Raw genomic sequence first — 12,227 nt, 5'->3', positions numbered from 1 at the left:
TCTTACTCAGTGATGCAGATTCATGGGACAGTCTGACTCCACACTCCGGCTCCCAACACCTTGTGTCAAAAATACACTTTGGAGCCAGCGTGGTGGCTCATGACTATAATCCTAGCTATACAGGAGGCTGAGATCTGAGAATCATGGTTCAAAGCTAGCCCAGACAATACAAAGCCCTGAGACTCTTTATCTCCAATTAATCACTAGAAAATGGGAAGTGGGGCTATGGCTCAAGGGTAGGGCTGAAGAGCTCAGGGACAGCACTCAGGTCAGAGTTCAAGCCCCATAGCCTCTCTCCACCCTCCCCCCTCCCCCAAAAAGGATACACTTATGTTTTTGTTTGTGGGTCATGGGACTTGAACTGGGCCTGGGCGCTGTCTCTGAGTTCTTCAGCTCAAGTAAGCTTCTGTTTTATGGCAGAATGCATTCTTACTTGGAAGCTCAGAAAGTAATACCAGGTAATTAGAGCAAAGACAAAGCATGTATCTTTATATAATATTAAAGCCAGACCCCCTGTCTTTACCCTATAAATACCCCAACAGCCCTAGGATATTTGTGCTTCTCTGTGAGAGCACCTAAGAAAGCACCCACACTCTCTGAGAGTATGCCCTGCCCTTCTATTTGTCTGCCTTTTGTGGGGGGGGGGGATGACATGGCGCTTGAACTCTGGGCCTGGGCTCTGTCCCTGAGCTCTTCAGCTCAAGGCTAAGGCCCTACCCCTTGAGCCACAGCACCACTTACTGTTTTCTAGAAGTTAATTGGAGATAAGAGCCCCATGGTCTTTAGTGCCCTGGCAGGCTTTGAGCCATGATCCTCAGATCTCAGCCTCCTGAGTAGCTAGGATTACAGGCTTGAGCCACCATGCCCAGCCAAAAACTGGGTATTTTTAAAGGATAAATTACATGGCATGTGAATTATATCATAAAAAATGCACTGGGGTACAGATGGTGTGGCTGACCATTTTAATCAGTGTGAGGTTAAGAGTGTGGTAGGATTTAGGATTTTCAGAGCTCAACCTGTTAATTTCTGAATAAACTAGGACAAATTGATCTTCGGAGGAGAGTTTTTTTAGTCAGTTCACACTCTCCAAGGGTCAACCAATTGGTTGTTCTTCACCAAGTGCTTGCAAACCACTTAAATCTCAGGATCACCATCTTATTTTCCTCCAAGGGACACGCAAGTACAGCCCTCCTAAGGTTCAATGGGGCAAACATTTATTCCCCTAAAGTACTCTCCTGAGTCTGGAAACCCTCCAACCCGGTGTAGCTCACTGGCCTCTACTGAGCAAGTCTACCTGCCCTTCACAATCCCCAAGAAAACAGTCTTGGGTGGGATCTGAGGTTCCAAGTCAGGTAAGAGAATTGGAGGTGGCAGGGAGGTAGTCACAGGTCGGCGGGGCCTAGCATATAATAACAGGGCCAGGACACAGTAGAGGCGCAGGTAGGTTGCAGGAGTCCAACATTTTATGTGGGCAGCCATATGTCTTCCACGCAGCCATCAATTCCCCCAGTCCGAGGATTTGAGACACCTAAAGGGCAAAGCGAAGCTAAAAGGTGAAGCGGAAAGGGCGGGATGAAAACAGCGCCTCCTCCGCACAGCTGGGAACTCCATTTCCCAGAAGGTCTTGCGCGCAACTCAGTTTCCCACAATGCCCTCCCGCTTCCGGCACGGCCGCAGAGTCGCGGACGGCTTCCGGGTTTGGGCCTGGCGCTGCGGTAGAGGCGACAGCGGCGGGGAAGAGAAAAGCTCACTGTGAGGAGTGGGACTACCGGCATGGACGTTTCGGGTCAAGAGACCGACTGGCGTAGCGCCGCCTTCCGGCAGAAGCTAGTCAGTCAAATGTGAGTAGGGGCCACTGTGTGTGTGTGTGTCGGGGTGAGGGGTGTGTGGGGGGACGGGATGGCTGGACCTTCCTCACGGGGTGGGCTACGTCCGAGGTGGACCGACGTCGCGGGAACCTGCGGGGTCTCGAGGGCGCCCAGAGACCTAGGGTGACGGGGACCAGCTTGAGTCTTAGGGTGTGGTCCTCGGCTTTCTGCTCCCATTCTTCGCGGACGAGGTCGGCTTGTGAGCGTTCCCGGGGACGAACTCTTTGCAAACCAACGAGCTCCGGCTTATGAGTCATCGTCCTGAGCTCTCTCATTCGTCGTTTGTGTGCTTTGGGTGCAGACTGTCTCCTGCTTTGATTTACATTGAATACGGAAAGGGAACGAAGACATCCTGAGTGGGTTTCAAGCAGTCTCCGCGATTCGTGGTTCTTTGTTCCAATTAAAAAAAAAAAACCGCATCGGGATGAGAGGGGAAAAAAAAAAAAAAAGTAGAGGAGGGCATATTGAAGATGCGGGAGGATAGGAATTTGGGCATTGGGGAAGGAGTCTCATCGGACCCATCCAAGGAATATGAACTTTGCTAAAGGCGTACAGACAGGAAGCTGCTGTCAGCAAGCCACATGAGTTCTGGAGGAGGGCATGAAGAGCCGGGGTTAGTACTCCCATTCCAACACAACTACAGCCTCGCCACCGACTACTTGTTTCACTTAAGTTTTTTTACTGAGCTTTCTGCTTTGTTGTGCTCAACTGAAAATTGCCCAAGACACAGCCTTTTTCCACAGTGAATAAAGGAACAGACACAATACAGCCTTGCCAGTGTTCTTGTTATGAGGATGCTGAAGGGGTAAGTTAGCTCTAGCAAGCTGGGAGCAGCCTGAGGGAGTATGTAAGGGAAAAACTGAGTGCTAAAAGGACCGGTGGGAGTGTGAAGGGCCAAAATGCTGTCCCGGATTGGAGAGGTGTGATCAGTTACTGCACAAAGAACCTCGTAGGCTGAGTTCTGGGTTCTGAAAGGAAATTTTGAGAGCTAATGGAATGAGGATGAGCAGGTACTGGCAATAGGTAATAGGTCTATTTATGTTAAGGATTTGAGCCTTTAATTGGTAGCATGTGGTCTGTTTTGTGGTGGCAAAATACCAGCGCTGGAAAGATTTCCCCTATCCCGCTCAGTGAGTAAGAACACAAGAGGAAGACGAGTTATTTGGAGTTTTTGCTCTTGGGAACTGGGCTCTTCTGTATGTTCCCACTGTCTAGATCATTGTCTATCATAACCCTTGATAAAATCCTATGGAATGACTTCGTGCAACAGGAGAGATAATAAAAGCTGGCCCTAGTTGTAGGAACTGAAATAGGAAGACATATGTCAGGGGAAGGGGAAAGTGTGAACAATAATAACTAACTGGATGGAGGGGGTAGAGTGAAACAATGTGGAAGGAAGGAAGCTGGGCCAAATACTGGAGCGGCATACAGAAGAAGGAATAGCCCTGACACAAAATTACCTTGGGGCAATTGTGCAGACCTTGCCGAATCTGCAAGCAAGTGTTTTGTCTATATACTTGTCTTATCCCTTGGTGAAATCTTGAGGGATAACTTACTCCTGGGTTTCCTCTGGAAAGGCCTCTAGGACGAGGATTCTCCTGGGAAAGCCCAGTTCTGAAGAACCGGAAGAATGAGATTGTCTTAACTAGCAATGAGGAGAGTGGATTGAGGTCATGTTAGGTCTGCTGAGAAGATTCCAGATTCTAGATGAGCTTGGCACTCAATAAACCTCATAATTCACCTTTCTTCTTCCAGGAAGTGTTCTCTTCTCTATGCCAGATATTATTGCTTGCATGTTTTTCTATTGCTGCTGTGAGTAATTTACCATACATTTAGCATCTTAAAACAACACTGATGGCCTGGAGTGTGGCCTAGTGGTAGAGTGCTTGCCTAGCATGCAGGAAACCCTGAGTTCGATTTCTGGTTACCACATACACAGAAAAAGCCAGAAGTGGCACTGTGACTGAAGTTATAGAGCCCTAGCCTTGAGAAAGCTCAGTGCACAGGCTCTGAGTTCAAGCCCCAGGACTTGCCAAAAAAAAAAAAAAATATATATATATATATAGTATAATGTATATATAGGATATGGTATATATAGTATATATATATATAAAGCATTTCTATCTATTTAGATAGATAAGCTTTTTGTTTATTTTCTTTTGGTACTAGGGCTTGAACTCAGTGCCTTTCACTTTCAGCTTTTTCTGCTCATAGCTGTGCTCTACTACTTGAACCACACCTCCATTTTGGCTGGTTATTTACAGAGATTTGTCTGTCTGAGCTGGCTCTGAACTGTAATCTTTAGGTCTCAGCTTCCTGGGTAGTTAAGATTACAGGTATGAGCCACCAGCATCTGGCTATTGGCAAGATAGATTTCTTGTTGGAGGTCCTGGAGGCAAATCTGCTTCCATTTACTTTCCTTGCTAAATTCTGTTCTTGGCACTGAGGTGTATCCTCTTTCTTTCCCTCCTGGATTCTTGTGAGGGTCCATTTTTTTTTTTTTTTTGGTCCAGATAGTTCCTTCTCATTTTTCTGTGACCCTTTCTAGCTGGTTCCTCTAAGACAGTTCTGACTTAAACTACAGAAAAGTTCTGCCTTTTACAGGTCAGTTTAGAACTGGTCATATTCAGTTTAATCTATTTAAAGTCTGTATCCTTAATTACATTATAAAGTCCTTTTTGTTACATAATATAGCATATTCATAGGTTTCAGAGATCAGGGATTTTATCTCTGAAGGGGGGGAGAAGGGACATGCTCCTACCACAACTTGGGTTGCTTTCTAATGTGTTTTCAAGTCTGAAGTTTCTCTTTCCTCCCCAGGGTTCACTTTCCTTGTCTCTTGATTGTGTACTACGGTTAAAGAATATTTGTTTTTGGTATTATACATATTAGTTGTGACTTTCAATACTTATGCTGTTATTAAAAGTTGGCAAGTACTTTGGACTCAAGTGATTTATAGTAGGTGAGAAAATGAAAGCATAGATCTGGAGTCATAGTTCAGTGACAAAACACATGAATTCCTGGATTCAATAGTTAGCACTGCTTAAAAAAATGAATAGCAAAAACCTGGGCAGTTTGAGCAGAGGGGAAAGACATGTGATCATCAATTTGCTTGTCTGCACTGGGTCCTTAAAGACCTACCAAGAAAGAGCCTGGGAAACAAGGCTTAAGAGCCTTGGGCTGATCAAGTTTCTAGCTCCCACTGAGAAAAAAGTGATTTTGTGTTGTGGTTGCTTAGAAGAGTCATAATAAACTTGACAGCCCATGTGGGAAATCTCTGTAGTTTTATTTGCCCTCCATTGTGACTGCCTTTTTGGGCTTTTGTGTGTGTGCATGTGCGTGCCAGCCAATACTGGAATTTGAATTTAGGGCCTCCTGCTCCCGCCTCCTTCTAACCCCAACTCAAGGCTGTCAGTCTTCTACTTGAATCCTACCTCCAGTTCCCCTTTTGAACCTTTTAGAGTGCTACTTGCGCTTCTCTGATAGTCCTTCCTCCCCCAACAGCACAGGTGAGGGTGATAGACAACCAAGGGGTTCATGCGACTGCTCACCAGTAACATAGTGTTACCAAAGAAACCAAAACAAAACAAAAATCTCCAACTGCTGAACTAGGCCCTCATCCTAGCCTCATTTATCCTCTTACATTTCCCACCCTGTTCTGTTCCATTCTCTTGACCTTCTACTTCTGTGTGTGTGTATATATAAATAAAGATACATCTGGGCTGAGAGTTTGGCCTAGTGGTAGAGTGCTTGCCTAGCATGCACGAAGACCACATACATAGAAAAAAGCAGGAAGTGGTGCTGAGGCTGAAGTGGTAGAGCTCTAGCCTTGAGAAAGTCCAAGGACAGTGCTCAACCCCTGAGCTCAAGCACAGGACTGGCAAAAAATAAATAAATAAATAAAAATATGTACACACACGTATGAATTATCATTGGGTGACTTAATTCAGAACACTTTTGGGGGGAGTCGGTTGTGGGGCTTTGAACTCTGGGCCTGGGCGCTGTCCCTGAGCTCTTCAACTCAAGGACATCACGTTACCTCTTTTTTCTTGTCTTTTCTTTTTTCTTTTCTTTTTTTTTTTTTGTCCAGTCCTGGGCTTGGGCTCAGGGCCTGAGCTTTGTCCTTGGGTTTTCTCAAGGCTAGAGCTCTACCACTTGAGCCACAGCACCACTTTGGGCATTTTTTTCTATGTATGTGGTACTGAGGAATCCAACCCGGGTCTTCGTGCATGCTAGGCAAGCACTCTACCACTAGGCCACACTCCCAGCCCCTGTGAGACGCTTATCTCCACTCAACTACCAATAAAGTTGAAAGTGGAACTGTGACTGAAATGGTAGAGTGCTAATCTTGAGTAAAAGAAACTCAGAAATTAGCATCCAGGCCACAAGTTCAAGTCTAAGAAAAGGCCAAAAAAGTTACAAGGCTAAGATCTGAAGGTCATGGCTGAGGCTAGCCCAGTCCAGAAAGTTGAGGAAACTATTTTCAGTTAATCACAGAAAAAGCCAGAAGTAGAGCTGTGGCTGAAGGGGTGGGATGCTAGCCTTGAGCAAAAGAAACTTAGGGACATCACCCAGGCTCAAGGTTCAAAGTCTGGGGGAATCTATGCAAGCCACTGCAGAAGTCGGTGGGCTCTATATGAACTCTCTAATGCTTCTTCCTATAGCCTTACTGGGATAGAAGATTCCTTATCCTTGATCAGTGAAGATGATACCTCAAGTCTGACTAGGGGGATTTGACTGTTAAGGAAATTTATAGGGGGTAGGGTAGGTAGGAAGAAAACAGTTGATTCAGATCAGCAGTTCATTGAACACCCCGTCTCCCTGTAGAGACCTTGAGATAAGGTTCTCTTAGTGTCCTTGAGTAGTGCTTTGGGACTTCTTCACGGGATTGCTGGGTTAAGGCTAGCATGTCTGTAGACTTCAGGCTCTTAGAGAACAAATGTATGCCTGTTGTAATAGTGTCGTGTCTGCTGTAGAGTAAGTGTGCAGAAAATATGTAGACAGGGAATGAAAGAAGGAAGAAAGACTTCATTTCCTGCCTTCCTATTCTTGAGGCTTTTTATTCCTTATACCCTTCAGTTCATCAGCTTATACTTACGAGTTAAGTAAATGCTTGTTGAGCTAACAAGTAAACTTTTTTTGAGAAGATTCAGTTAGGGAAGGACAGCTCTGTATTGGGCCTCTGTGAACTACCAGGAGGGCCCAGGAGGAGCATGAAGAAAAGCCATGGCAGACATGGCCACCTGTTCTGATGAAGCTCCTAAGGAGATGGAGCTCCAGGTTTCACACCCAGGAAATGAGTTTGGCTTAGACCACAAGCAAAAAGTCAAGTGCTTTTTTAGGCAGAAAGAAAGTAAAGCAACACAAGGAGCAAAGAAAACTAGCAAGGAAGTAGCAGCCTCCCATAGCCTGGTACACCTTCACTTGAGGAATGAGCAGTAGATAGTACCCTTAGACTTACAAGTTCAGATCCTGCTCGTGGGTTCTTGGAGAGCAGAGGCCAGGAAGTCTTGACCAGGCTTTTCTATGGCCTTTCTGCTCAGGTCTCCCAACAGTCTTAGGCCATTTTGGCCCTATTTTCTAGCAGGGAGGTTACTGAGTCCCCTTGCCCTGTTTATAGCCTGGTTTAAATGAGTGTGCTGGCTTACAGATGTCTGTGAAACTCATCTCTAGCACATGTGCTCCCTGGGGCCAGACACTGTGTCCTTCTGCTCATCTCTACAGCCCCAGTGCCCTGATAGTGCTGCTTCTGATGAGGAACCCAAAGTGATTGTTGAGTCACTAGATGAGTAGTGATATGAGGGAACTAACTTAAGTTCTCAGTCATTTGCTTAGGAGTCCTGAGCTTTTTTTTTAGCAACAGTGACTGACAAGATGTATGTGGGCATCTATGCCACATAGTTGCCCCAACTATAGATGTACATTTTTCTGTTTTGTTTTTGTGCTGGTACTGGGGCTTGAACTCAGGACTCTTCACTGTCAGCTTGGTTGCACTTGGCTGATCCTTTTCTACTTTAGCCTCACCTCCAATCTAGCCTTTGGCAACTTAATTGGAAATCGAATCCCTCAGTCTTCCTCCTCCCCCACCCACCCTCCAGGACTGGCTTTTCAAAGCCACCTTCTCCAGGTCTCTGCCTCTTGAGTAACTGGGATTACAGGTATACACCCCTAGAATCTGGCTAGTTTAATTAAGTAGAATCAGTGTCTCACCATGTAAGTGAGGCCGTTGTCAAACTTGAGATCATTCTGAGGGCCAAGATTATAAAGATTATAGATGTATCCACGACTCCCAAAGTTAGATGCACTTACTCCCCCCTCCCTTTTTTTTTTTTCCTTTGTGGGTCATGGGGCTTGATCTCTGCCTAGGCACTGCTCCTGAGCTCTTCAGCTAAAGGCTACCACCCTACCCTTGAGCCAAGCCCCACTTCCTGTTTTCTAGAGGTTAAGTGGAGATAAGAATCTCAGCAGGTCCTTTTGTGTCTGGGCTGGCTTTGAACTTTGATCCTCAGATCTCAGCCTCTTGAGTAGCTAGGATTACAGGTGAAAGCCACTATGCCCAGCACACTTATTCCTATTTGAAAGATGAGAAAAATGAGGATTCAGCTAAGAGCACCGGGGGAAGGAGCCTGTTATTTGTAATTGTAGCAATTTCCATTTGGTCATTAGACCCCCCTCCCCCAAAGAGTACAGGAAGAGCTAACCAGTAAATTCCCATTGATCTTTGACCCCTGCTACAGCCTGTCCCTGAGCCCCACCACCAACTTTTGTAAATGACCCCAGCCACCTGTTGCTGCTGCCTATCTATCTATCTATCTATCTATCTATCTATCTATCTATCTATCTATTCCTTGCTAGATGAAAAACTGGTCCTAATTTTTGTGGTTCCAGTTGATTTTATGGTTTGACTACATCTTCATATATGTTTTCTCTATCCAAGATAACTCAGTAGGTAAGCCCCATCACCATGTGACCATGCAGCTGTGTCTAAATAAAGACACCCCCCCCCCCTTTTTTTTTTTTGTTTTTCCAGTCCTGGGCTTGAGCTCAGGGCTTGAGCACTGTCCTTGGACTTTCTCAAGGCTAGTACTCTACCACTTGAACCTCAGCACCACTTCCAGCTTTTTGCTATGTATGTGGGGTACCGAGGAATCGAACCTGGGTTTTCATGCATGCTAGGCAAGCACTCTACCACTAGGCCAAACTCCTGGCCCCCATAAATGAAGACTTTTGTTGGATATTCTGAGATAGAAAAGACAGGGAGTAAATGATTATCTGCCTATTACTGTCATGACAGGGCCCAGAAATCCTTGCCCCCTGGAAAGCATTCTTTGGGCTAAAATTTTCAATTACATGCCTAGGGAAAATTTTTAACTGATTCTAATGAATGTTTTTTAAAAAGACCTTTATGTCCACATACCACTTAGTTTCAACAATTATCAATTATTATTCCTTATATTTAACATTCTACCAGATGTTTGATTCTTAGGACCTTTTAATGACTGCTGATTGCTGTGGATTCTACTGAGTCTTAATCCTTTCTCCAGAGTCTACTCGCCCACCCTTCACTCCACAGGACATCCTACCAGGCTGCCTGTGGATCCTCAGATGAACTCAGATCCTGCCCTTGGCTGTTCTGAATGTAGCTTGTTCCCCTGACTGAAAGACCCCATTCTTCTGCAGCTGAGTGTGCAGACCTTCTCCCAAGAGACAGCCTTGCTGCCCTGCCCCCTGCTTCTGCCCACACAATAGGTAAAGAGGTACCAGTTTGCCATTGGATTGTTTGAAGATTTGTTTTCAGTTAGTCTGAACACCTTAGGGAAGGGACAGTGTGATTTTCTTTTTTTTTTTTTTTTTGAGTTAGTGTTGATTCTTGTGTGGTTTTGAAGATTCATGGGTCCATTGGCACAGGTTTTCAGCGCACCCATGGGGCCTGCTTAGGTACAGTGGTGATGAGGGCTTACCTACTGGGAGTAGTTATCTTTGGTCTAGATATGAGTAACACACATGAAGATGTAGGCAAGCCAACCAAATCATAAAGTAGGGCCAGTTGTTGGTTTTTGTTTTTTTTTTTCTAGCAGGCCTTTGCAATACTCTTTATTCTAGTAACGCTATAACAATGTCTATTTTCTTAGGCATTTCCCCCAAAGACATAATAGGAGGGGATGAGAATGACAAATTATCTCAGCAAGGAGCACTAATGTTGATAAGATGATCAGAGAGCTTGGTTAGCTTAACTATAGATGATACATTCTGTGATGCTGGTATCAGTGATCTGGGAGGGTTTTTTTGTTTTTTTCTTGTACCATTTTGGGGCTTGAACTCAGGGCCTGGGCACTATTTCTGAGCATTTTTGCTCAAAGCTAGCACTCTATCACTTAGCCAGCTCCACTTTTGACTTTCTGCTGGTTAATTGGAAATAGGCTAATTTGAACTATAACCCTCACAAGTCAGTGTGTTGAGTAGCTATGATTATCAACGTGAGCCACCCGTGTCCAGCTCTGAGAGCTCTTCAGAAAATAAATACGAACAAGAACATACTGAATTCTTTTTTTTTTTTTTTGCCTGTCCTGGGCTTGAGCTCAGAGTACTCAGAGCCTGAGCACTGTCCTTGGACTTTCTTAAGGCTAGAGCTCTACCACTTGAGCCTCCGCACTACTTCCAGCTTTTTTCTATGTGTGTGGTATTGAGGAATAGTGCATGCTAGGCAAGCACTCTACGACTAGGCCAAACTCCTGGCCCTCTGTTTTCTTACTTGTTTTATTGTTGGGATAATGTATAGAGGAGTTACAGTTATATTTGTCAGGTAGTAGGTGCAGTACTTCTCGCACATTGATACCCCTTGTTTTTGTCCTCTCCCCCACCCCCTCCCAAGAGCATGCTAAATTTTTTCTTTTCTTTTTTTTGGTCAGTCCTGGGCTTGAGGCTTAGCGGCTGAGCACTGCCCTTGGGCTTTCTCAAGGCTAGAGTTCTACCACTTGAGCCTCAGCACCACTTCCACTTTTTTTCATGTATGTGGTACCGAGGAATCGAACCCGGGTCTTCGTGCATGCCAGGCAAGCACTCTACCACTAGGCTAAATTCCCAGCCCACATGCTGAATTTTCTTAGTCATCTTTAGTTGGTCATAAATGATTTCAGTTTTTTTTTGTTTTGTTTTGTTTTTTTGTAGTTTTCAAGACACACCTAAGCATGTGTATTTTTGTAAAAAAAATGAATATATGTTCCTTTTGTATTCAGAACTTTTTAATGAGATAGACCTTGTCCATGCCACAACTAGCTAACTGGAAAGTCACCTTTGTAGGCCCTCAGTGCTAGACCATTCTTCTGAGATATCTCTTAACTTTTCTACCGCTGAGGAACTTCAGGCTCCTCTTTTAGTCAGAAATTGCCCTGATTCTCTGTCCTGTTGGCATGAGAACCATACTGTACCATACCATACCTTTCTGGTATGGTACCAACATCCTGGTGAAACTTTGACCTTGGCCTCATCACATTTCTTGATGACCCTGGGTGGCTCAACCTCATTATGGCCCTCTCTCCCTTCCTTCCTTCCTTCCTTCCTTCCTTCCTTCCTTCCTTCCTTCCTTCCTTCCTTCCTTCTTTCTTTCCTTCCTTCTTGCCCTCCTTCCCTCCTTCCTTCTTTCCTTCCCTCCCTCCCTCCTTTCTTTCTATCTTTTCCCTTTCTTTTCTTCCTTTCCTCCTTTCCTCCTTCCTTCCCTTTTCCTTCCTTTTTTCCTTTTTTCCTTCCTTCCTTCCTTCCTTCCTTCCTTCCTTCCTTCCTTCCTTCCTTCCTTCCTTCCTTCCTTCCTATCTGTTATGGAACTTTTTAAACTCAAGGCCTGTAGGCTGTCCTTGAGCTTTTGAGCTCAAGGCTAGCACTCTACCATGGAGAACCACTTTCAGGTTTTAGGTGGTTAATTGAGAGCCTCACAGCTGGCTTTGAGCTGCAATCCTCAGATCTCAGCCTCCTGAATAGTTAGGATTACAGGTATGAGCTACCAGCACCCAGTTCTTAGTTTATAGAGCCCTCATTGGGTATAACCTGATATGACTTCAGATTAAACTCTTTTATGCTGTGTTACATTTAGGCAATGGTTGGCTTCTCCTACAACCTACTTCGATTTTAGCTTAAATTTTCTCCTGAAACTAAGAGAGCGGGGCGGGGGGTGGTGGGAAGGCACAAAGAACTGGGTTTGATTCCTGGGTACCACCTTGAAAAAACCCAAGGACAGGCCCTGAGTAGCAAGGCCCAGGACTAGTATTCTTTTTTTTTTTTTTTTTTTTTGGTTGGTCATAGGGCTTGAACATTAGGCCTGACCACTGTCCCTGAGCTCTTCAGGCTCAAGGCTAGCACTCTTAT

General features: G+C 45.0%; 1 protein-coding gene across 7 annotated transcripts in view; it reads left to right on the top strand.

Annotated features, from left to right (window-relative positions):
• Positions 1-1,691: 1,691 nt before the first annotated feature.
• Med15 (mediator complex subunit 15) overlaps positions 1,692-12,227 on the top strand; it is a 66,238-nt gene continuing 55,702 nt past the window's right edge. For 5 of the 7 annotated variants that reach the window (XM_090320597.1, XM_090320602.1, XM_090320601.1 and 2 more), the window contains exon 1: positions 1,692-1,841. In XM_090320597.1, the coding sequence (XP_090176723.1) occupies positions 1,774-1,841 (68 nt within the window). In that variant the 5' untranslated portion in view covers positions 1,692-1,773. The other 2 variants (XM_090320598.1, XM_090320599.1) reach the window with 2 other exon arrangements.

This window comes from Megascapheus bottae, chromosome 28 (assembly GCF_031878675.1).
Source record: "Megascapheus bottae isolate mThoBot1 chromosome 28, mThoBot2.hap1, whole genome shotgun sequence".
NCBI lineage: Eukaryota > Metazoa > Chordata > Mammalia > Rodentia > Geomyidae > Megascapheus > Megascapheus bottae.
The sequence above is the reverse complement of the archived record's forward strand: the minus strand, read 5'-3'. Positions and strand labels throughout refer to the sequence as shown.